The sequence below is a fragment of the Cenococcum geophilum genome (genome assembly GCF_001692895.1).
Source record: "Cenococcum geophilum 1.58 unplaced genomic scaffold K441scaffold_8, whole genome shotgun sequence".
Lineage (NCBI taxonomy): Eukaryota > Fungi > Ascomycota > Dothideomycetes > Gloniales > Gloniaceae > Cenococcum > Cenococcum geophilum.
This window is the reverse complement of record NW_027137566.1, coordinates 3,543,412-3,566,936: the sequence shown is the minus strand read 5'-3', so window position 1 is coordinate 3,566,936 and position 23,525 is coordinate 3,543,412. Positions and strand designations below refer to the sequence as shown.

Here is a 23,525-nt window from a genome sequence, read left to right as displayed (position 1 = left end):
ACGTAACCGCACAAATCAGTCTGGAAGATTTAATGCTGGATTTTATGAGGAGATAACTCTTATAACGTGTTCGACAACTTTTGTGCGTCCAAAAGAGCGTCGAGGAAGATTTGAAGGAACTCTATGCGGAATTGAACACAGGGGTCGAAGCTGCTCTCATGATTAGTAGGAAGTCGGGCCCTGCCTTGATCGTTTCCAATGGGTTCAATTCGTCCCGAATCCGAACTGTCTAGCGCGCTATCAAGTGGTTGAAGGTTTCCCAGTGGAATGGTCAAGAATTTCTACAACCAGAACACCTTGTTTGACAGGAAGAATTGGTGCTTTTCGGAAATCCGGCAGTGATAATTCAGAGAGAACGTGAGCGTTGTAAAAAGATATTTTATGGGTAGATCATAATTAAGCCATTCTCTGAACCTTTCATAGATGGACTCTTCTGAATGGGACCTATACGGAATGGGGAATTTTCTGAAACTCTAATGGCACGATGTGCTTTTGGTGGAGCGGTTTCGTCGTATCTATGTATGCCTCTACCGGGCACCTTTAATCATTCCTTGAACTCGATCTCATAACGTTTTCTTAAAATGAACTCTGCCTACGGTAATGAATTTTCTTAAAGGACGTTGCTCATGCTTATATTCTCGCAGAATGGCGGCTACCTCGACAAATTGCTCGACAATGGTTATCTACCACATCCCGTTGTTAGAGTAGGATCCCTAACCTGACAATTGTGATCTCAGAGCCGTTCCTTGAATATTTACAATGCCCTCTTCTTAGACCCGTTCGTATATTCCTCCATTATACACTCTTCGCTCTCCCCAATTCTCAATGATCCCAAGGATGTTTCCAACCGAAAAGCGCTGGCCCGTCTTTCTTCGCGCGGTACATCAACTGAAGATATCGTCAATGGCAGTCCTATTTCTACTCAAGGTCCGCAACGTACGAAGAACCACATGCTTGCGCCTAGGCCTGTAGCAGCAAACCGGTAGAGGGGACGAACAGGGTGGATGTGGATTGGATGTTTGCCGTTGCCAGCCATGGTATCTTGGGATTTGAGCTCTGCAAGTTGTCAGTAAGGCTATGTAATAATCCTAATTGAGGTATCATCTCTACTGACTGTTTGTACAGGCCAATTGCTCCAAGACGGTGTGTTTCGATGGGCGCCGATGAAACTGCTCGCTCGTCGTTCGGTCAGATCGCAAGGGTCAAGCCTAAAAGAGCTTAGCGATATCTTGGCGAGCCAGGCTATCCGGCTCAATCGCGCTCCTAGGGCGGAAGTGAACGTATTGTTTGCCGCACCATGAACGTCCCAGCACTATTGTAAAACCCTTCTACCTATGGCAGCGCCCAGCCTCCTCCATCTTCCTATACCTGCTCCTCCTCAGCCTTCCCGTATGTTCCAACATAGCCTCCTCAACGGCCATTCTGCGACTAAATCATCAAAGCCTTAAGACGCGGGCGCTTTTCGGCTTCTAATTTCGTCGCAACACTCGATATACCTATCAAACAAGATGGCACAATCTCCGGCGGCGGCTCCGGTGAAGGGGATCACGCGCAAATTCCATGGATGCTCGAAAATCGGCGAATATGAGATAATGGGCAAGCTTGGTGAGGGTACATTTGGAGAGGTCCACAAAGCTCGACAGATACGGACAGGCGCAATCGTTGCGCTGAAGAAGATTCTAATGCATAATGAAAAGGATGGGTTTCCTATTACAGCTCTCCGCGAAATCAAGCTCCTCAAGATGCTCTGTCACGACAATGTGTTGAAGCTGGAAGAGATGGCTGTCGAGAGAGTCAAGGGTGAAGGGAGGAAACGAGCAATTCTCTACATGGTTACTCCATACATGGATCACGATCTCTCTGGTTTACTTGACAATCCAGACGTCCACTTCTCAGAACCGCAAATCAAGTGCTATATGTTACAGTTGTTGAAAGGCCTTAGATATCTACATGACAATCATATCCTGCATCGAGATATGAAAGCCGCAAACCTTCTCATCAACAACAGAGGCCGGCTTCAGATCGCGGACTTCGGTCTAGCTCGACATTACGATGAGCCGGTACCACAGCGAGGAAAAGGAGGCGGAGAGGCAAAGCGGGACTACACTACATTGGTTGTAACGAGGTGGTATCGCCCTCCAGAGTTGCTTCTACAGCTCAGGCGCTATACAACGGCAATCGATATGTGGGGCGCTGGATGTGTCTTTGGAGAAATGTTTAAAAGGAAGCCAATCCTCGCAGGCCAAAGTGACCTTAATCAAGCTCAGATTATCTTCGACCTGGTCGGGTCTCCAAACGATGACAATATGCCCGGCTGGAGCCAGCTTCCTGGGTGCGATGGAGTGAAGGCATTTCCACACCGAGTTGGAAATCTTCCACAGGTTTTCAGGGAGCAAGGCTCCGCTGCCATCTCTCTACTCAGCGAACTTCTGAAGCTTGACTGGCGAAAACGAATCAATGCAATCGATGCCATTGAGCATTCTTACTTTAAACTTGATCCGAAACCCATGAGGGAAGAAGATATCCCTACTTTCCAGGACTCCCACGAGCTAGATCGCCGAAACGCACGAGGTCAGAAAGCAGCCTTACCTCCAGCCCCTGCTGGTGGCACCGTAGGAATGGGTCCAAACGGAGAATGGACCGGCTCAGGACCTCCTCCAAATGGCGGTCCGTGGATGAATGGTGATAGACCGCCTCGAGGCGGCTGGCCACAAGACCGAGGACCCCCTGGAGTAGGCCCGCCGGGTGCCCGAGGTGGTTACGGCGGGCGAGGGCCGTACGATCATCGGCCACCTCCGCCTCCCCCGCCTCGACATCAACCAAGACCCGGTGGGCTACCTTACGGTGAAGGACCCCCGGGTCCCGCCCGACACGGTTTACCGCCCCCTCCTCCAGAAGGCAGACATCAGCTTCCGCACCCCCCTCCACAGTATCGGGGCGGGGTTGTTGAACCTCCATCTTATCGCAGTGGAGGCGGTGGTGCCGGTGGCGGAAACAGGATCGATACTTACATTCCTAGTTATTCAGATAACAACGCAGCGAGAGCACGAGATGACCGGCGTTCAAGAGAAAGCGATGAGCGTCCCCCACGAGAGGGCCGACGCGGCTCACGAGACTCTGGTCATTCCCCAGAAGGCCATTCCAAAGAGCGAAGACCGCCTTCGAGAGACGGCCGTGGAAGAGATTATAGAGCAGCCGATCGGCGCGACTTCGGTCGGGATCGAAGGAGCACTAGAAGCCGGACGCGGAGTCCTGACCATCGGGATAGGACGCGCGAACGGGAACGAGAGCGCGAGCGCGACTTGTACAGACGGTGAGAATAGTCGTATTGCTCACTCGTGCATTGAAACACGAAGCAATGGCGTATTGGGCAGCATTCTGGAAAATGGTCGGGCTGGCTGGGATCGGTCAACGCCATGCAAGGCGTTCGGTATGTAATACGGGATCAAGATGGAGTCAACGGTGGAACTAGTCTTTACAAAGCATTTTGAGGCGCAAATCAGCGGCAAGAGCGGATTTCTCGATTTACTGGCGCTTGAGAGCTATTTTAGTTAGTGTTTTTCTGAAGACAGACCCCTGGAATACCCTGACCTATCCATTTATTGCAACAATTAATGCTTCAGATAGCGTGGTTTGAATAAATAAAAATTGCTTGATGTGATGTAGCGGTATTAGGAATCAAGTGACGGCTGTCGTCTGGCATGGAAGGTATGGAAGGCGTCCAACAGTTTTTTCTTTTTCTTTTTCTTTTTGTTGGTGGTGATATCCCTGGTCTTGGCATGTGAACATCTTGAAGGCGGCGGCATGGCGTGATGGACCCTTGCAGGCGTGCAGGCGTTTAGCCTTGTTAAATAGCCCACCGATTGCGGACCCTAATAATTCTGCCACTCCCCTCCAAAATTTCCCCCGCTAAACAATATAGTCACAAGAAACGCTTTGAGCGCAGTTGCCAACCAACAACCAAAATGTCTTCCCCACTCACCAACGGATACACTCCTCGCTCCGAGCGGATAGCTCACCAGGAAGAGAAGAACCTACCCGGTGGTTGGGTCGTGCTCAAATTTGGTGGAACAAGTGTGGGCAAGTTTGCGGAGAATATAGCGGCGATTGTGCAGTAAGTCACCAGCGGCCCGCCCACCAATGCCGCCAGATAACAGCGGATGCTGAATACAATTAGGACAGGCCTGAAAGGCAATCGTGCCGCTGTTGTGTGTTCGGCAAGGAGTAGTAATACGAAGCTCGAGGGCACCACTAACCGGTGAGTCACACCTAATTATGATATCCGGAGGAGGGTTGAGGGGACGCCTGGCTGACGTGAGGCTTCGTATGGGAATCTAGACTTCTGCGCGCCGCGAGAGCGGCTGAAAGTGCTGGATCAAGACATTATGACGACATTGTCGAGGCTATACGACTTGACCACTTGCAGGCCGGCAAAGACGCCATCAAGTCGGAAGAGGTCCTTGCAGCGTACACTGAGAATGTTAATGCCGAATGTGATAGTCTTACGAAGATACTGGAGTCAGCGCAGCATTTGGAAGAAGTCACCTACCGTGCAGAGGACAAGATTGTCAGCAAGGGCGAGAAGTTGAGCTGTCGCTATATGACTGCGGTCTTGCAAGACCGTGGCGTTAACGCCCAATACATGGACCTTTCGGATGTGATTAAGTTCCCGGTCGCGGACAAAGGGTTGAATGAACAATTCTATTTGGATTTGGCCGAGGTAATTGGCCATGAGGTGCGTGCATGTGGAGATAAAGTTCCTGTTATCACTGGATACTTTGGCAATGTTCCTGGCGGAATACTGAACTCCATTGGACGAGGCTACACAGACCTCTGCGCCGCTCTTGTTGCTATTGGTACCAAAGCATCCGAACTCCAAGTTTGGAAAGAAGTCGACGGCATCTTTACTGCGGACCCTCGCAGAGTGCCCACAGCGCGTCTATTACCTTCTGTTACACCTTCAGAGGCTGCAGAATTGACGTTCTACGGCTCAGAGGTCATTCACCCTTTCACTATGGAGCAGGTTATCCGTGCCCGCATCCCCATCCGCATCAAAAATGTCATGAACCCGCGTAATAGCGGTACCATCATCTTCCCGGATGCTATCGAGGAAATCAACCCTCGTGCTCCCCTCCATGACCCGCGCCTCTTCCGCACCCGCTCTTCCAGCGGTATTTCGCAGTTACAGCGCCCTAAACGGCCTACGGCTGTTACGATCAAGCATAAAATCATGGTTCTCAACGTGCACAGTAACAAGCGCACCCGAGCTCACGGTTTCTTGATGAACATCTTCTCCGTACTCGGCAAGTGGCATCTTTCTGTCGATTTGATTTCGTCGTCTGAAGTGCATGTGTCTATGGCTTTGCATTCGGAGTCAGCCATGCTAAGCGGCGGAGGTGAAGACGAATACATGATCCAAGATGAGGATCTGCGCGGGGCTATCACTGACCTGAGCAAATACGGAACGATTGATCTCGTCCCAGATATGGCGATTGTGAGTCTTGTGGGAAGGCAGTTGAAGAACATGGTCGGTATTAGCGGAAAGTTCCTCTCCGTGCTCGGAGAGAATAATATAAACATTGAAATGATCTCGCAAGGTAAGTTTCAAGCCCTTCTCTCTCTCGCAGTCACTTTTCAACCTGCTCCTGTGTCGAGTTAGAAGCTCCAGTGGTGAGAGATAATCTAACGCTATACGTCATAGGTGCGAGCGAAATCAACATCTCATGTGTTATCGAAGAGTGCGAAGCTGATCGTGCTCTCAATATTGTGCATACGAATCTTTTCACATTTTTAGAATGAGCGTGTTGCATGTAGCGATGTTTTGGTAGATGGTGACAAAACAAAGCTCATTTCCAACTGCATAAGGTAAAATACCTCCGAATTTATAGAGTATGTTGGAGGGCAGAATCTTGCAACTTGGGTGGGTAATGCATTTACTGAGGATATTCTCAAACTTCATTAAGAATCTTGAACCCGAATACTACCTTACCGAATCCCTCTTGGGCAAAAGTGCAGCCAAAGACATTGTGAAATCTAGTAATTTCGTTTACACACTTTATTCACTTACTGATATGATATCCTGTTTAAATCATCAATATGCACGCGTCAATCTCTTCTCCATCTTGCTTCTGCATCCTTAAACTGCTCTATTCATAAACATTCTCCCAAACAAGTCACGTACCCGCACAGTGTCTCAATATCGAACAAAGAACTCTACAGTAACAACCACAATGGGTCTTTTCGACAAAAAGAACAGTAAATCACGCGCCGATGCGAGGTGCAGTATGTCTATTCCACCAAACTCTGGGGGAAATATGCTTATTTCGAGTGATACAGATGTGAATGACAAGGGCGCTGGCAATATTTCGAGGATCAATGAGCCCGAAACTCTCTTGAGTCAGCAGGAAGAAGATGAGCTCAGAGCTAAACTAAGGGCGCAAATGTTTGGCGGTCAATTTAAAGAGAAGGTCATAATAAAGATGGCTGAGGCCCGTTTTGGACAAATGCAAGCAGAAGAGGAGCCTGAATTTGAGAGCGAACACGAGGCCAGCGGGACTGGTCGAATACAAGAAAACGAACAGAGCAGTTACCTTGACAAGGATGGAACTGAACAATGCATTAGTCCACCGGAACGTGATGAATCAAGTAGTAGTCTTGGCCGATATCCTGAGAGGGATGGTTCTATCACGGACGATGATCAGGACTATGCAAAGCCAAGCATGGAATACAGTATGTCTATGTTCAGGTACAGGTACTTGACAGGGGGGCTGATGGGGCATCAAGGACTAGCAAACGGCCTAGAACACCCACAATCGAGAGTCAGTTTTGGGTTGGGCTCCTACTTCCCGCCATTCAACGCCAGTTTGGACCCATTCGTGGAGCGTGGAAACTCTAGCACGCCACCCCAGATGCATGGATATATTCACTCTGACGACCAGCACACTCACAGCGACGATGACTACTCAACCCAAGCCGATGTGTTGGATGAGTATACCAAAGAGTATCCAGATCTTGAGTATGATGGTGAGTATGAAGATCAGGAATTAACACCAACTAGGAATCTCTTCTGTGTCCCTCCACCTTCGAACCCAAGCAGTCGCACTTATGAATGCGGGATATCGAGCTCTTGCTTTCGTAGACCAACCCTCGAACAGCACCTTTCAGATTGCTGTCCAGGCTTCCAGTCAACCAGATCTGTTTCACAAGGTCAGAAAAAGCATCGACTCCAACCCCTTCCCAATTCACTTTATAGTATGAGAAATGTTCACATTAGGAATGTAGACTCCTTACTTAGCACCAATCGAGCATCCACCGCATCGGCCGACTCGGACGAGACGCTGCAGACTCTAACTCCCAGAGCATCCCCCGAGCAGAAACCGAGCCTCGTCCTCCCCAACCATAGCCCCACCGTACGATTCGACAAGGGGAAGCAGCCGTTCCCAACCTTCATCGTTAGCGAAGACAACTACGAGAAGTTTGCCGCATACGAGAAAGTCCGCACCATGCTCCTCGGGCGCTGGTTCGAGCCGAGCAACAGCACACTGACGCTCACGCCCCAATCTTCAGACCCCTCACGCTTGCATGGTATGCAGCCACAAACCCCAACTGGAAACTTAGTTCGGTCCGCTAACCATCCGACCGGTCGTGGCGGTGTAGGCAACTGGAGCGGCAGCACACCGCGGAGCCCTCGACCCGATGGACCGATTTGCTCATCTGCGAGCCTAAAGGGCAACCTGCGCAGCCCCAGCGTCAGAAGCGCTTTCAGTACCTTGCGCAGCGCGAGCGTGAGCGCGAGCGGCCAGCCGTCGCGGTCGCCGTCCGTTGCCGCAGCAGGCGGCGCCAGAGACAAGGGTAGGAGGGTGTGGGCGCCGCCAGCGAGGGAAGAGCCGTCCGTCCGCGCCCTGCGCATCGCGCGCGGTGTTCTGCTGGAGGTCAATGCGACGTTTGGCTCGCCGGCTGCGGGGACGTTCAATGCGCCGGATCTGGTCCCTGATGCCGTTGCTTCGTTTGAGAAGAACCTCTTTGATGCGAGGGAGGCTGAGCAGAGGCTCGAGGACTATGCTCTCGCTGGCAAGCGTGGCATCGTCGGCATTGATGGTAATGTGGTTGATGCTGCGGCGTATAAAAGGATGATGGGTCGGTATGAGAAGGATGCTAGGGAGAAGATTAGGAGGAGGAGGATTGAGGAGACTAGAATTCCCCTTTATGGGTACGAGGCTGCTTGGGCTGTCAGGTTTGTGGAGTGGGCTGAGCAGTGGGAAGGGGAGAGCAGGAAGTTGAGAGAGGATGGGCTGAGGGAGATGTTGGCGGCTAGGGGACCTCAAGCCGGAGAGTTGGGCTGGAAGACGCGCCAAGAGGATGGATTGGATGATGATGATGACAATGACGAGGACGAGGAAGCAGAGGCGGAGCTCGCTGAAAGCGAAAGTGTCGAAAAGGATGTTAGAGCGAGGATGGAGAGTTGGGCTGCTGAGGTGGATGCAGGACTACTGAGGGAGAAGGAACGGCAGGCCAGAGATGCGCTAGAGCCGAAGCACAGAGAGGCCGAGAGGAAAGCAGAGGTGGCTGCGCAGAAGGAAAAGATGAATGAGTGGAACCGCCAGCTCAAACAAATGGAGGTCAAAGAGAAACAGCGTCAGAAGCGCCAGGCAGACTATGATCACGAAGAGCTTGAACCCAAAGGGTGATTCTGGCGTTAACGAGCAGTTGAAGGTTTTCTAAAGACCCTTTGGAGTCTGTATTCACAGATGCAAATGTGAGCTGATGATCAGTGCTGTGGCACTGACTGGATCTGTAAGATTTTGTAATATCTCGTAAAGGAGTATTGGAAGAGGTGATTGGGTATGTATGATTGCATTGGACACGTCAGAAGCTGCAAAATGTGCAAAATGTGCGCAATGTGCAAAACGTGCAAAACGTGCAAAGTATGGTTTGTGTGATTGCACTGTGTGATTTACCTACTTAGGTGGTGCCAAAGGGAAGGAATGGAAAACATCGTGAAGTCTTGTCAGCGAAGAGTAACAGCGTCGTTTGTGTGACTGCTGCCTGACCTCTTTCCACTTTTAACTTTAAATTAGCTCAATTCCTGCTCGCGCCTTCTCCATCCTCTCAACAAAACCGCAAAGATCTGCCAGAATCTCATCACTCCATGCAGGGGCTACGTGGACTCAATAGCACTCATTCCAACATGGCAGAACTCGGCTTCCAAAGCCTAACGCCAGATGATGCCACCATAGACTCCAGCAACTGTGACGGTCGGGCGGGGCGCGAAAAATTTCTCAGGGGCATGACGGAGGAGGAGTCGGGGGAATCGGGTATTGTGTTCTACGAACCATGGTTCAACCCAGATACTAACACAATCTCTTTTAGACATGGATATGTTCAACGCCCCATTATACTCACCAGCGCAACCGCCGAACGAGACTCCTTCGAATAAGAGCGAGATGGCCGATTCTCCAGGTCCGCCAAAGCAAGGCGCTGAGGAAGCCGATCTTCTCTCTAAAAGTGGCGAGACCTGCCCAATCCTTCCGTGCCTACACTAATTGAAAGTAGTGCCTGCTCTCTTCGATCCTAAACTCCCGCCCGTGGGCCCGGAGCGGCAGGTTGCCTACGAGCGCCTCGTTAAGCTTCTCCGCGAGCGCTGGACCTTGGCTAAAGGAGAGCGATCTGCCGTGGAGCTGACGCGCGAGCTACGTGACGAACTGGCTTACGAGGTGGGGCGCTCGTTGCGTCTGGGGCGTGGTATGCGTACCCTATGGCGTCGGGATGCGGTTTTTCAATTCGAAATTCAGTGGTCAGAGTGGTTTCTGGAGAAAGCTACGATGGAGGAGACAGGTGAAGGGGTTGACATAACAGAGGAGAGCCCCAAGGAGAAGCCTACGTTACGGACCACAAACTTTGCCTACCATGACGGCTATGATGCTTGGTTCTACGGGGACGATGGAATGAGTTGTGTAAGATTAGCAGAGGCACCGGGGTTTTAGAGGGTTGCGTGTGGAAGCTTGACTGGGGAAACAGGGGTTGCTAGCAATTAAGGATGAGCCAGCGTAGTGAAAGGATATGAAATAATGCCCCTCTGAAATGTCCACTTCAATCACGATTTTACAATTCCTTATTCTAACCATGTTTCTGCGAAGCGGCACATGCCCTGTGTCCAATGCTGGACCTTTATACAGTTCACATATCAGCTGATTGATCGATGGCCGATATTTCAACGGGTTCGGAGAAAATTAATCGGGTATGTTGAAGTGCTACACCCACAGAGCGCGCTATTTAGGGAAAAGAAGTCATTATGCAAGCCCCTACACTTCATCACTAGGTCATTTCATCACATATGAAATATTTTCTTGGCATTGGGTTGGAGCTCGGCGGCCTACATGTTGGCATTCTGTTGCTAGGGACCCTTTCCAAAACATCGGTGAGCTACTTTATACGGCATCTCCACCTCTCCCTCGCCGGGTCGTTACTGCATGCAGAAGTATAAGGACATTGTGAGTGGTGATATTAGAGGGAAAGTTGCGAGGCTTTGCTGGGGTTTCAGCTGTAAGTTACCGCTTCGCTTACTAACTTACACCTTTTGCGCTCTACAAAAACCCTTCTACAACCACTAAAAACAAATCTTATTTTATAAAACTGGTAGATAAAACGATAAAACAGATACCGTTTGATAATTCTAGATACGTAGCAGCTTAGTAGATAATGTGGTTGTAAAATTTTAGGTGGTAGAGCGGTGGGCTGAGTATAACGTGCCTCACCCCCAAGCGAGACACCCCCCCAAGCGAGACACTGTTTATCCTTAACTAATACCCCCCTAATAAATAATTTAATAAAAAAAAACTATTAATATAATTATTTAATATATAGAAATTATTTTTATAAAAAAAAANATTTATTTTTTATATATATTTATTTTTTATTAATTTAGTTAACTTTTTATTAAAAATAGTAATAAATAAGCTATTTACTATTTAAAAATTCACTTTTTATATTTTTTATATTTTATATATATCTACATATCTATAATAAATCACTTATATATATAAAACTAATCCATAATACTATTATTAATATAAAATTTTAATAAAAATTTAGTAGATTAGTAAATTATTAAAATAGACTTATATATTATTACTATATTTATTATTATTTATTATTATTTTATATTATATAGTTATTATATAATATTATATTAAGTTATTAAAATTAGTATAATAGTATAATAGTATAATAACATATATAAATAATATATATTAATAGATAAAAATTTAAGTAATTATATAATGGTATAGTAATATAGTAATATAATAAATATTAATAAAAAGAGTATTTTTAAATAATTATAATATGTAAAACTAATAAATATTATAAATATTATTATTATTATATTACTATTATAAGTATAAAAATTAATTTTTTAAAGAAAACTCAAAGAAAAATTAAGAAAATAAGAAAAATTATATATTTTTATAATATTTTATATAATATTTTTAAGTTTTTTAATTATATACTATTAAATATATATATAGGTCATATTATGAAAATATACTTAATACTATTTATGTATAATTACTTATATATTACTTAGCTTAAATTTTTAATATATAAAAAAGAAAAAAATATTATATTTATTATATTAGAAGTTAGTAATTTTTATAAAATTAATTTTTATTAGTTATTTTTACTTAATATATATATTATAAAAATATAAAAAGCGTTAAAAATAACATATTAAAGTAATATAAAAACATTAATATAAAAAAGATTTGTTAAATTTTTTTTAAAAATATATTTATATATATAATACTAATTATTTTTATATACTTTGCAATTATATATAAAATTAATAAACTATTATAATATATTAAAAATATAAAAAATATAAAAAAAATTAATATATAACCTTAAGTTTAAAAATAAATAAAATGTAATATAAGATATACAGCCATTTTAAATTAATTTTATTAGGGTAGGGAGAATATAATTTTTTAATTTTTTAATCTAAATATTATTTTACTAATATAATAGCTTATATAAATATATTTTGTACTTCATTTAATAATAATATTAGTAAAGTTATTAGAGTTGTAAGTTAAGCTAAGAGTGTCTCGCTTGGGGGGGTGTCTCGCTTGGGGGTGAGGCACGTTAATATTTAAAGTCATATTTTTGTTTGCCAAGACTGAAATGAATATAAGCTTGTTCAGCCTTTAAATACTAACTACCGCTAAAAGCTCTATTATTATTTTATCTACTAAGCTGCTACGTATTTAGAATTATAAAGCAGTATCTATTTTATAATTCTATCTACTAGTTTTATAAAACAAGACTTATTTTTGGTGGTTATAGAAGCATTTTTGCAAAACAGGTGTATGTGTGGGCGGCTCGCTTATTCTCGCACGTGTCTGTTGTGACGTTTTAATGTTGCTTTCATTAGGCATCCTCATGTGTGGCTCCGTTAATATGTCCTCTTTGGGCCGCAAGTAGGCTATTGGCTCGGACGCTCGAGTCAACATCGAGCAGCACCTTCACTTCTGCCACCCCTTGACTTTTCTACATAGCCTTTCAAGAATCAACCTCTTCAACGTGCTTGTATGCTCTCGACTTGTTGGAAGAAAAGAAGCGCAGAATTACATCTTCAAAAGGTGTCCGCAGCCTCGTTTAGACTTTCCACCCCCGTTCCCCAACTCAATCCCCATCATGGTCTCTCATTTGACGGATATTCCAGAGGAGTTAATAGACAATATTTGTCAATTTCTTGCCACCAAAGATGTCAGCCGCTTTCGACTTACTTGTACCATCATCAGAAACAAATCCTATCATGCATGGGCAACAAGCTCCTTCCAGCAAATGGAGTTTATGATTACTCGCAACAGTCTCCAACATCTGATTTATTTTTCAAAGCATAAGAAGTTTGGTCCTTGTATCCGAGAGCTGCGAATCCACACCGTTTCTATCTCCGCGCTCAGCAAAGACGAATTTATTGCATGGAATGAAGAGAGAGGTGCGATCAAAAGGAGTGGAAGGCGAGCATACAATAGACTTTCTCACGACCAAAACAGACTTCGAAAACGGAGCATCGATGTCAGTATGCTTGTAGAGGCTATGCGAAATCTTCCGAATCTCAAGGTCATTAAGGTTTACGGCAATTCTGATGTCTCACGCGTTTGGGGCGTCAAACAGATTCGCAAGATGACTGGAATATATCCACCATCGGCTCCTGACCTGCGGCAGATGCGGCATTGGTGGACTACTGGAACGGTTGATAAAATGAACGCCCACGTCTTTGCTACAGTGCTATCCGCCATCGCGACAAGTGGGGTCAAGCTCCGAGGACTCTATATTAGGCCTCCTGTTGCTCTGCCGTCCAGGTTGCCAGTGACTCCGAATGGCAGAAGCCGCTCGTTCACCCCAAGGCAGACCCTCTCAGAAGCCCACATTGGACTCCTCAAGCCTGCTTTCAGCCAGCTTAAAGAATTGCACCTCACTGCGGCAAGCTGGAAGGATGATCCAGGGAAACTGATGTGGATCACACGTCTCTTAAGTCTATGTCCCGACCTGGAGGTTTTCCGTCTCACCGCCCCGCATGACAGTGCCCAGTTTATCAGCCGTATCTCTCGGTTCCAACTATTTCCAAAAATTCGTGTTCTCAGGTTCTCCAGAATCATCTTTTCCCCAAGCCATCTCATTAGCTTGCTCACCAATCATGCCAGTACCCTGGAAAGGTTCCATCTTCATAAATCAACAATGAAAGACTCAACAATGGAAGAAGGCTCTTACACCCATATTCTTAGGGCATTGCAGTCGTTGCCACGCTTAAATTTTGTCGATTTCAGCACTAATTTCATCACGGGGTGGTATAAGGCGGAGGAGCTATATGTATGGTATTCCGCTAACGGGTTGGAGGTGACTAATCTCATACTCGGCGCGGAAAACGGCAAAAAGATGGCTGAAGAGCTTGGAATGGTTATCACACGGCAGCTGGAGACTGGAGCGGCGTAAGAAACACTAAAATATGGAGCCTGAATAGATTGGATTCTATTTCCATTGTAGGTTATACTTGGATTAATTTAGGGAAGAAGGTGGTCTTTGAATTTGAGTAGGAGTGTCTTAGATCAACTAGATGGCGCGGCATGATATTTCTGCGAATCGAAATCATAACGCTGCTGCAAGCTTAGCTTGCATACATTGCCATTTATGACATTGCTTTGTCCTTGGAACTTCTCTTTTCCTTCTAGCATAGCTTTCAGGAGAGTACTCGACGTAGATACAAGTAGCCTAGCATGCTCTACAAGTGGCTGATGTCCGCACCGCTTCTTCTGCACCCGTGATCGGTCTTGAAAGTCGACCAGACATGCAAGGTTTGGAGGCCTGTCCGCATATAGCAAGGAATTAAGTGGTGCATTTCAGCGTGGAGAAAATTTATGTCGGTATAGCTCCAGTTCGATCACATCAGCGGTCCAGAGGCGAATGTGGCTCTTCCGCATGTTGTATACTGGAAATGCGATGATACGTCGGTCGCTCCATGGCTTCCATACCCTGTTCTTCCTCACTGTCCACGCCACTGGCGAGCCTCTCCACCGCCTCACCAAGCTGAGTCTGCGTGCTGGACCTCCAATCAGTCAACTGCACGGACTCTCCATCGCCCTCTCGCGCCAGCAGTGACGTCGCCGCGTCTGGTCCTCCCTCCGCGTCCATCTTCCCTTGCTCCTCCCTCGCCATGTCCTGCGCCGCCCTCACAACATCATAGTCGCCACGTTCGCAGTCCTCCAGCCACTTCTTGAAGTCCGGGTGCCGGTCGATCCGCCTCCCTTGCACGTAGTACGCCTGGTTGACCTCGACCATGACCTCCTCGTTCAGCGACGCCAGAATCCTCAACACGCCGCGCACCTCGGCCCCCTCGGCGCACTCGATGACCGAGAACCCGTTCGTCGCCTCGCTCCACTTCACGTACACGATGCCCAGCGCGCGCCCGATGCTGACGACCACGAGCGTCGTCACTAGGTAGATCATCGTGTAGTACAGGTTGCCGCCCCAGAAGGTGCCGAAGAAGAAGGTGAGCGACAGCAGGATGAGGCCCTCGAGGAAGCCGGCGAACATGGTGGGGAACGGCGAGCGGGCCTCGGTGGTCAGGTGGATGAGGATGGTGAAGGGCTTGCGGCGCGCGGGTGACCACGAGTGGATGTCGCGGCGGTTGTGGTACAGGAACTGCAGGCGGGCGAGGAAGGCGCGCAGGAACTGCGTCGCGATCTTGAACGGGTTGAGGTTGTGGGGCCGCAAGGGCGGGAGCCCGTTCACCACGTTCTGCACCGTTTGGATGTGCGAGACGTGGCGGATGGCGGTCGTGCCGTGCAGCAGGTGGATGCGCACGAGCTCGTGGTGGCCCAGCTGCCACGACAGGAACTTGAAGGCCATGCTGATGCAGCTGGCGGCGAGCACCCACCACGTCTGGCCCTGGGTCGTGCAGTCGTAGATGGGCCAGCCCGAGATGTAGTAGTAGAGGTTTGGGAGCGAAATGGTCAGGAGCAGGCCGACGTGGATGAAGAAGATGAAGTAGGAGAAGAGCCACCACAAGTTGCGCGGGATCCCCCAGTGCGACTTGCGGTTGCGGAACTCCTCGATGGCGCGGCGCAGCCGCTGGAACTCAACGTTGTCCGAATCGTGCGCGCCGCTGTTCCAGGCGTTCAACTCGGCGTAGGGGACAGCGTGGAAGGCGTCGTCGGCGCCGAAGGCGTTGATGGGTTGGCGGAGCCCCACGAAGAGGAGGATGCGGTTTATCCACGTGGAATTCTCTTGCTTCGAAATCCGATCTTGACCCAGTTCTTTTAGGCGGTTAAGGGATCGGCCGGGGAGCTTGGAGAGGTTCATTTTCTGGCGGGGATGTATGCCGCTCTTCGTCTTCACCGGCAGCCCGAAGCTCAATGCAGATGCCGACAAGCCCACGAAAAGGCTTGTGGAGAAGACCTCGGACGAGCTGGCAGCGTATAGATTTCCGATCGTGAGTAGCGTCGGCAAAAGCGTCATCAAAGTCGTTGACATTGCCATCGCCATCTGGACATATTGTGGCGTGACTTGCATGGTTTTGTTGATAGCCCACGCGCATTGTGGCTCAAGATCTCCTCCTGTACCGAGTCCAAACATACCAAATTTGGCCAGCCAGTATGGATCTGCTGCGGTCCATCCCGAAATGTAATCTGTTGTGACGGAGGGTGTATCTCGCGCATAAGCAGTTTTAAACAGCAAAGAAATGAAAAAGATGATGATATGCTGGCGCATTGTAGTGACGATAGGTAACCAGTATGAGAAGAATGGAGAACGTCAGGGATATGGCAGCTGCATGTATATGATTTCAGGGGGACATGAAGAGGAATAGAGAAATGAAGAGCCGAAAATTTTGGGGGTTGGAGACGTGCGGTCTAGTTAAGATATGAGTGGAGTGGGCAACCACAGTGAGAATGCCCATGTTGGTGGCGTTTTTAAAAAATCCTAATAAGCTTCGGGCTCAAGGCAGATGTGTCTGACGATATGGGCACTATTCTCCTTTTCGATCGAAGTAAGGATTCGAGCGAGAAAAGTAACCCGAAACTGACAGGGGCTGACATGGCTATTTATTTGTTATCTCGGCCCCCAGACCTTCCCGGTCGCTTGATACAACGCTTACTACTCTTGATCAATTTCACTGTCGGTGGTCTAGTCTCCCGTTTGGATACAGCAATTCTAGAGCCTAAATTAGGCAATAACTACAATTTATGTAAAGATTCTTAAAAGATAATTTTATTAAGAAGAACCTAGAGAACGATATGGAGGTAAGCTATTTGCTTAATTTTTCTACACGTGATGGCCGTCTGGTAGTGAGGTAATTATTTTGTACCCCTTAAGGGGATTTGATGACCCCGGTTTGGGATGAAGTTGGGGGCCAAAACAGAGCTAGTGAGCGGCATGCAGGTGACTCGCGCCAGACGGGAGACGAAGTAGCCCGTGCGCGAACGCCAGAATCAAAAGTACGCGTATGGTTACAGAGCCTTGATCTTATTGATTCTATTGGTTAGATCTTATCGATAACCCACGGACCTGAATCAACGTGCTAAGGGATAAATACAGTCAGAACACTGATAACGGATGCTATTAGCGAATGCAGAAGTGGAAGCTTAGCCTCTTAGCAAGTCTTAGCTTCTCAAACATCGATACATAGTTTCCTGGAGTTCGCCCAGCTACTATTCTCCGCTAAACAGCCTATCTTATTCGATTTCAAAACGAGTGTCACGGATACATCTGCCATTTTTCCCATCTAATCCTCCCATCTCTTTCTAGCTAAGCTCAAATCCATTCCTAAATCTTCTCGATTCCCCCATTTCCCGCATACTCTAGATTGTCCATTTGTATAATACTCCTCTTCCTCTCTTGCACGGCTACCATCTCAACAATACTCATATGGCGACCACCCTCGCCCATCTGCTCCATTTCCGCAAACGAAAGTGCGGGCCTAAAATTCTTGCTCTTCCACGCCTGGGATACCGTACCGTAGAGCTCATCGACTTGCTCGAGAGAAAGGCCTTTAGTTTCATAGATCATGAAGTAAACGAATGCAATGCAGACGAGGCAGAAGGAGCCCCAGACGAAAAAGACTTTGGATTGTAGGTTGGCATGCGCGGGGTCAACCATGTAGGGCGTGCAGTAAGCGATGGCCTGGTAGGCTTATTAGAGAATACACATATCGAATGTTCCGGTCTGAGTAATATGCGGATCGCTCGAGGGAATCGGGAAAGGGGGTGGGAGAAAAGAAGGGTAAGTCTACTCACCCAGTTCAACAACCAGTTACTTGCGGTTGTCATACTCAAGCACTTAGCCCTGACCTTCAACGGGAACAGCTCACCAGTCACAACCCATGCGACTGGGCCCCAGCTGCTTGCGAAGAAGAAGATGTAAATGCACACAAAAGCGATGGCCGCGCGTTGGGCGGGCAACTCGGCGGTGCCCGATGCGGTCCCCGTAATTGCAACAATAAATTGGCAGACGCACATGCCCATAGCTCCAATGAGTAGGAGGTTGCGGCGACCAAGCTTCTCAACAGCGTAGAGGCCGGGAAGGGTTGATGCTACGTTGATTGTATTGGTAATAACTTGAATAATGAATGGGTTTTGGAATCCAGCATTCTTGAAGTACTGGGTACCATAGTAGACTGTGAGTTACAGACACTGGTTAGCGGCTATCCGTGATATGCGGAATACGTCGGAAAAGGCTTTATGCATGAGGGGAGATAGAATGCGCACATATGAAGTTTACACCAGTCAGCTGCTGTAGAGCTTGCAAAAGACAGCCGGTAAGTAGGCGCTTGCCCATGGTACCTCTGATGCATTCTAGATACGAAGCATGCCCAATGCTCATTTCGTAATGATGATTCGCTTGCACTTCGTTGAGTTCCTCAAGGACGGCTGGATGGTTAGGCGGGAGACGACGAAGTTTACCGAGCGAAATTGCAGCCTGAAGTGTCTTGTCAGAACTCAGCCTGGGGTTTTTAGTGAAAAAGGAGGTACCTTGTCATAGTTGTCTTGCTTAATAAGGTAGCGAGGTGTCTCTGGGAGGAGCAGAAGACTGGCTACAAATTAGATGTGCTAACGGAGTTTCTAGAGTTCTATTTACCCGAGAACGAGAATTAGAGACCATAAGAACTGAAGAGCGATTGGAATTCGATAAGATCCGGTATCATTGCGATCCTTCGTGGAATTGTTGACAATCGCGGCAAGTAACAAGCCGATAGTAATGGCAAGCTGGTAGGCCCCAACAATTGTTCCTCGAATCCATTTCGGAGAAGTCTCAGACTGATACATTGGAACTATTATAGAAGTTAGCGGACTCTTGTTCTGGCGGATCCCCTAGCCGGGGGCCCGAAGCACACTCGAGCTTGCACCAACTTACTGATAGCAGAAATCAGACCAACGCCAAGACCAGCGGAAAACCGCCCGGAAATGAACAAAAACTGTGATGTGGCAGCTGTTTGACTAATTACACCAAGGTTGAAGACACATCCGGCAGCGATCATAAGACCAAGCCGACGGCCCACCCTGTCTGCAAGCGGAGCAGCCGAAAGGGCCCCGAAGAAGGTACCGGCGGACAGAATCGAAACGATGAGCGAGTTTTGAGAGGCAGTAAGTTTACCATCATTGCCAGGAGTGGTGAATTTCTCGAGCCAGTAGGGCATGGCCAGGATGCCGGAGATGGTTCCAGTATCATATCTTAGAAGCCGTGTTAGTTTGAAGGTGTCGTTGGGGGGTTGTGGATTCTGACCCGAAGAGCACACCTCCAAAAGCTACAAACAGACCAATACAGATAGCAGGCCTGAGCCAATTAGTTTGAATGAAATCCCAGATCGAGTGAAGCACCCACCAAGCTTTGCCTGGAACATCGGCAGGTTTCTTGAGAGCAAATTTCCCCATTATTGCGAGTCAATTACTGCGGTGGAGGGTGGTAGAGCTGGGGGGAAGACACCTAATTTTCCAAAGGGGACCATGAGGTACCACTCTGACCCTCAAAAGATCGAGCTCCTCCGCTCTTATTTAAGGCAAAGGACTCCAGATGTCCATCCCTGCCATAATACCCCCCCCAGCCTCCACTATCATGAAACGGCGAAGGTGGTCAGGAGTGTCCACTCCGAATTTCTCCTCGCGCAAGCCCAAGCTGCGGTTCCTACAAAATATTAATGCCTCATCTAACGTCCCATGATGTAAGTGCATGCGGGAACTGAAATACAGCGCCTGGGTGATGCCGGGGGAAGTAAAGAGGCGTCCACGATACCCCACATTTAAGTTTCCAACCATGATGCAGACGGCGGACAAGCAGGGACGTGCGCCCGGGATGGAAGAACGGTTGAAAACAAGCGTGTGGTCTCCGCCTCCAACTTCTCCATCAAAGCTTGATGAGCGCCTGTGGACCATGTAGGCCAAGTATGTCTAAAATGCCAAAATTCCGATTTGTGACATGCATGAAAGTTAAAAAAAATGAACGAGAGAATGTATTCTACATGAAAATGTGACATGTAAGACGCCTCTGAGACTTTAAAAAAATACCGCCTCGGGGAAGAGAAAATACCTCGATACCAACAATCTGCATTGTCTAAGAGTTGTACTGTCCAAGAGTTGTACTGTCCAGGAGTTGTATTGTCCAGGAGTTGTCCGGGAGTAGCAAACTGTCTCTGCGGAAGGAATTGCCTTTCATATCGCCTGCATGCTTATCATTCCTTATCTAGGTATATATAAGGCAGCTTGTCAAAGGGTCCTCGCGAGATGTGCAGCAAGATACAGAGCTCCGCTGACAGCTAACGAGCCCTGCCTGCGATCGCTGCAATTGGGATGGGTTGATAGGGGAAATACCCTTGGGAGTATGCGTATCACAGGATGCGGGGATCCGGTTAGCGGTATCTTATAAATCAGACGCTCCATAGTAGAATTTATCTAATAAATCAGACCCTCGGGAAGAAACCCTGCCACGGTGTAGCGCTAAAGGCTAGCGCCACGCTCGTAAACTCCTATAAATACTTAAGCCAATTAGATTACCTTACTTTAGTCCTATAGACTCCTATAAACTCCTTACCTAATTAGATTCTATTAAAAGGACTTTCTCCCTAAGGGTCTAAGAGCAAATAGGCGCTATTTATATATACTCTAAAATCCTTATAATTAGATCTAACTAAAAGCTATTTACTTCCTCTATTTAGGTAATAAAAAAATAGATATTAATAATAAAATAGATATACCTTTATTTAGTAATTTATAAAACTCTTTATCTAATACCTCTCTTAGCTCTTAACTAATATTTTAATAAATACCCTAATAGATATTTTAATAAACTAAATAATAAGTTTAATAGTAATACTATTAAGGCTCTTTAGCTTTTCTTTAATAAACCTTATTAGTAGCTAGGTAACTAAAATACCAAGCTAAAGACTAGGAAGTAGAGAAAAGGATACGTCTATATATATAGTGCTGTAATAACTTATACCTAGGGTTATTTACTAAAACTCTTACTCTATAGAGCTAGTCTTTTAGTTCTATTACCTCTATCCTTAAAAGCGTTACTATTAAAAAAATTTACCTTTATTAGCCTTTAGTAGATTTATTAGGCATTTACCCTTTATAGCGTTAACTATACTATAGCTTACTATCCTCTTATATTAATTTTCCATATATCTCTCTAATATTAGTCTATTTATTATTATATAATAGTGGTTTATTTCTTTATATTCTACTTTAATTCCTTTCTCTTCCTCTTTCTTATCTTAATTAAGCTCTTATATATCTTCTTTATTTCTATATATAGGCTTAGGCCTTAGTATAGCGCTATTTCTCTTCTACTTTTTCTACCTACTTTACTAATACGTCTTTTCTACTCTAGGATTACTAGAAAGTCCTTCTTTAGGAGACCCTAAGGCCCTTTTATGTTACGGCACTGGCAGAAAATGGCAGAACTTGGTTGGCAGAACTTGGCAGATCTTCGCACCAGCAAGTTGCTACAGATTGCCGCATATTGCGGTTACGTGACGCAAAGATCTTATAAAACATTAAGCGGCGCTACTCTTCTTCTCCTTTCCTTTCCCTAGCTTTAGATTCTTATTTATAGACAATCTAATTATATAGGCTTATGCGTCCCTCTTACCGTGCTTATATTTTAATTAACTAAGTCGCTAATATTATCTAAAGCTCTTTCTACTCTCTTTTCCTAAGAAGGAACTTAAATATATCTATAGAACTATAAATAGGACAAGAATATAGAATAGGACCCTAAGGATATTATTAGGACTATAAGGACAGGACCTAAAAAAGAAAAGAACAGAACCCTAAGGAAAGGACTATAAGACACGCATAGACTAGAACCCTTAAAGAAATTACCCGGAATTACCTAATACCCCTACTACTATGCTACGAAATATAGTAGTAGGTAAAGCAGCTATAGGACCCTTAAATACTTTAGACAAAGAAATAATTAATGTTTTAAACCCCTAGGCGGAACTTACGGCAGCTAATACTAAAATTAAATAACTACGAGAGCTGCTTAAAGCTAGAGATACCTCTATATCTAATAATAAGTCATTATTAAATAACTAAAGACTTGCTATAGCCCTTTAGGCCCTATCCTAGCGCCTTAGTAGATCCGCTAAGGCCTATATAGCACTAAAGCAGTTAGTAAAGGTCGCGAATCCCCTATTATTTACGGATAGGATAGACCTAATATTTAATAACTAGAAGCTTTAATTATGGGATAAGCTTAAAGTTAATACTAACTACTTTCCTACCCCCTAAGCTAAGATAGCTTATATCTTTAGCCGTACTAGCAAGGACGCCTAGATATATTTACGCGCGTAATACACTAAAGATTTAGTAGACCCCTTTATCTCTAAAGAAGAAATAATTAAATACTTGTCTTCTATTTATAAAGACCCTTTTAAAGTATAAAACGCCCGCCTTAGCTATAAAAGCCTAAATATAAAAACAGTGGAGACCTTTTTAGCCTTTTAGACCCGCTTTTTATACCTGGCTAAATAGGCCTAGATCCCCCAAGAAGACCTACTACTAGACCTTTTTAATAAGCTTACCCTAGACCTATAGTAGGCCGTATTACTAGCTTATACTACGGTATAAACGTTAAAAGAACTTATAGACTATTACCTAGCTATTAACTAAGGCCTCTGTTAAATTAAGGCACGCGCTAATTGGCTAAAAACTAAAAACCTTATAAACTAGGCCATAAGTACTACGAGAACGGCCTATAGTACCCTGGCATAATTAGCAACCCCTATAGCACCGGCCGCTTAGCCTATAGTTAACCTAGCAGCTAGCCGCGTAGCTACCCCTACTATAGGTCTAGTGTATACCCGGCCTATATATAGCGACCCCTATATATAGGCCCTTAGTAATTAAAAAGCTTACTTTTTATACGGTTAACTTAGCTACCCTATAAGAAACTGCCTAATAAAGGTAAAAACAAATAAGGTCCTATTAATTTAGGAGGATAGTATAGAGTTGGAAAAAGAGAAACTTTAGGGGAAGACTCCTCTCTAGGGTTAAAAGGAATTAATATATTATATATTAATCTAGGTCGGCTAGTTAGTAAAAGAAGCTGTACTATCCCTTATACTTTATTCCATAATAGATATTAAGTTTTAACCTCTACTTTAGCTAACTTAGGAGTAAATACCTTTACCTTAATTAATATAAAGTGCGCTATAAAACTAGCTAACCTTTTAAATACGCCTTTAGAAGAACTGCCTAAGCTAATTCCTATTTATAGGTATAACAGATAGGTAGGACTACTTATTATAACTATATTACGGATTTACCTTTATATTAATAGATAAAGGCAGTATAATATCCTCTTCCTTATTACGGACCTAGGAAGCTATAATATAATCTTAAAAAGAAAATGGCTAGCCTATTTAGGCTTATAGCTAAATATATAGAGTAAACAGCTTATCTAGTATAAAACCCTACCCCTAACTCCTTCCTTTATAAAAGAAATTAGCATTATAATAGAAAATCTTA

General features: G+C 45.7%; 8 protein-coding genes across 8 annotated transcripts; 5 read left to right on the top strand and 3 right to left on the bottom strand.

Moving 5' to 3' along the window:
* Positions 1–609: 609 nt before the first annotated feature.
* Positions 610–1,137, bottom strand: K441DRAFT_655183 (uncharacterized protein). The gene is made up of 3 exons (XM_067647807.1): positions 1,115–1,137; positions 941–1,056; positions 610–888 (listed from the first exon to the last, which is right to left on the bottom strand). The coding sequence occupies exons 2-3, from the start codon at positions 1,034–1,036 to the stop codon at positions 823–825; spliced, it is 162 nt and encodes a 53-aa protein (XP_067507710.1). The 5' UTR covers positions 1,037–1,056; positions 1,115–1,137; the 3' UTR covers positions 610–822.
* A 159-nt stretch (positions 1,138–1,296) lies between these two features.
* K441DRAFT_655182 (Pkinase-domain-containing protein) lies at positions 1,297–3,632 on the top strand. Its single transcript, XM_067647806.1, has one exon. The coding sequence runs from the start codon at positions 1,509–1,511 to the stop codon at positions 3,315–3,317; it is 1,809 nt and encodes a 602-aa protein (XP_067507709.1). The 5' UTR covers positions 1,297–1,508; the 3' UTR covers positions 3,318–3,632.
* A 333-nt stretch (positions 3,633–3,965) lies between these two features.
* K441DRAFT_545158 (aspartate kinase) lies at positions 3,966–5,799 on the top strand (the record flags this gene model as incomplete). The annotated part of the gene is made up of 4 exons (XM_067642799.1): positions 3,966–4,114; positions 4,178–4,258; positions 4,339–5,597; positions 5,702–5,799. The coding sequence occupies 4 exons, from the start codon at positions 3,966–3,968 to the stop codon at positions 5,797–5,799; spliced, it is 1,587 nt and encodes a 528-aa protein (XP_067507708.1).
* Positions 5,800–7,195: 1,396 nt separating this feature from the next.
* K441DRAFT_345999 (uncharacterized protein) lies at positions 7,196–8,921 on the top strand. The gene is made up of 2 exons (XM_067641297.1): positions 7,196–7,584; positions 7,657–8,921. Exons 1-2 carry the CDS (start codon positions 7,254–7,256, stop codon positions 8,685–8,687), a joined length of 1,362 nt encoding a protein of 453 aa, XP_067507707.1. The 5' UTR covers positions 7,196–7,253; the 3' UTR covers positions 8,688–8,921.
* Positions 8,922–9,111: 190 nt separating this feature from the next.
* K441DRAFT_655180 (uncharacterized protein) lies at positions 9,112–10,100 on the top strand. The gene is made up of 3 exons (XM_067647805.1): positions 9,112–9,314; positions 9,370–9,504; positions 9,553–10,100. Exons 1-3 carry the CDS (start codon positions 9,188–9,190, stop codon positions 9,981–9,983), a joined length of 693 nt encoding a protein of 230 aa, XP_067507706.1. The 5' UTR covers positions 9,112–9,187; the 3' UTR covers positions 9,984–10,100.
* Positions 10,101–12,693: 2,593 nt separating this feature from the next.
* On the top strand, positions 12,694–13,995 carry K441DRAFT_674824 (uncharacterized protein; the record flags this gene model as incomplete). Its single annotated transcript, XM_067650797.1, has 1 exon — positions 12,694–13,995. The coding sequence occupies one exon, from the start codon at positions 12,694–12,696 to the stop codon at positions 13,993–13,995; it is 1,302 nt and encodes a 433-aa protein (XP_067507705.1).
* A 225-nt stretch (positions 13,996–14,220) lies between these two features.
* Positions 14,221–16,559, bottom strand: K441DRAFT_345913 (uncharacterized protein). The gene has a single exon (XM_067641296.1). It carries the CDS (start codon positions 16,267–16,269, stop codon positions 14,446–14,448), a length of 1,824 nt encoding a protein of 607 aa, XP_067507704.1. The 5' UTR covers positions 16,270–16,559; the 3' UTR covers positions 14,221–14,445.
* Positions 16,560–17,093: 534 nt separating this feature from the next.
* Positions 17,094–19,729, bottom strand: K441DRAFT_605087 (general substrate transporter). Its single transcript, XM_067645360.1, has 8 exons — positions 19,378–19,729; positions 19,279–19,329; positions 18,910–19,226; positions 18,634–18,826; positions 18,528–18,585; positions 18,264–18,474; positions 17,793–18,172; positions 17,094–17,679 (listed from the first exon to the last, which is right to left on the bottom strand). The coding sequence occupies exons 1-8, from the start codon at positions 19,425–19,427 to the stop codon at positions 17,323–17,325; spliced, it is 1,617 nt and encodes a 538-aa protein (XP_067507703.1). The 5' UTR covers positions 19,428–19,729; the 3' UTR covers positions 17,094–17,322.
* Positions 19,730–23,525: the final 3,796 nt, after the last annotated feature.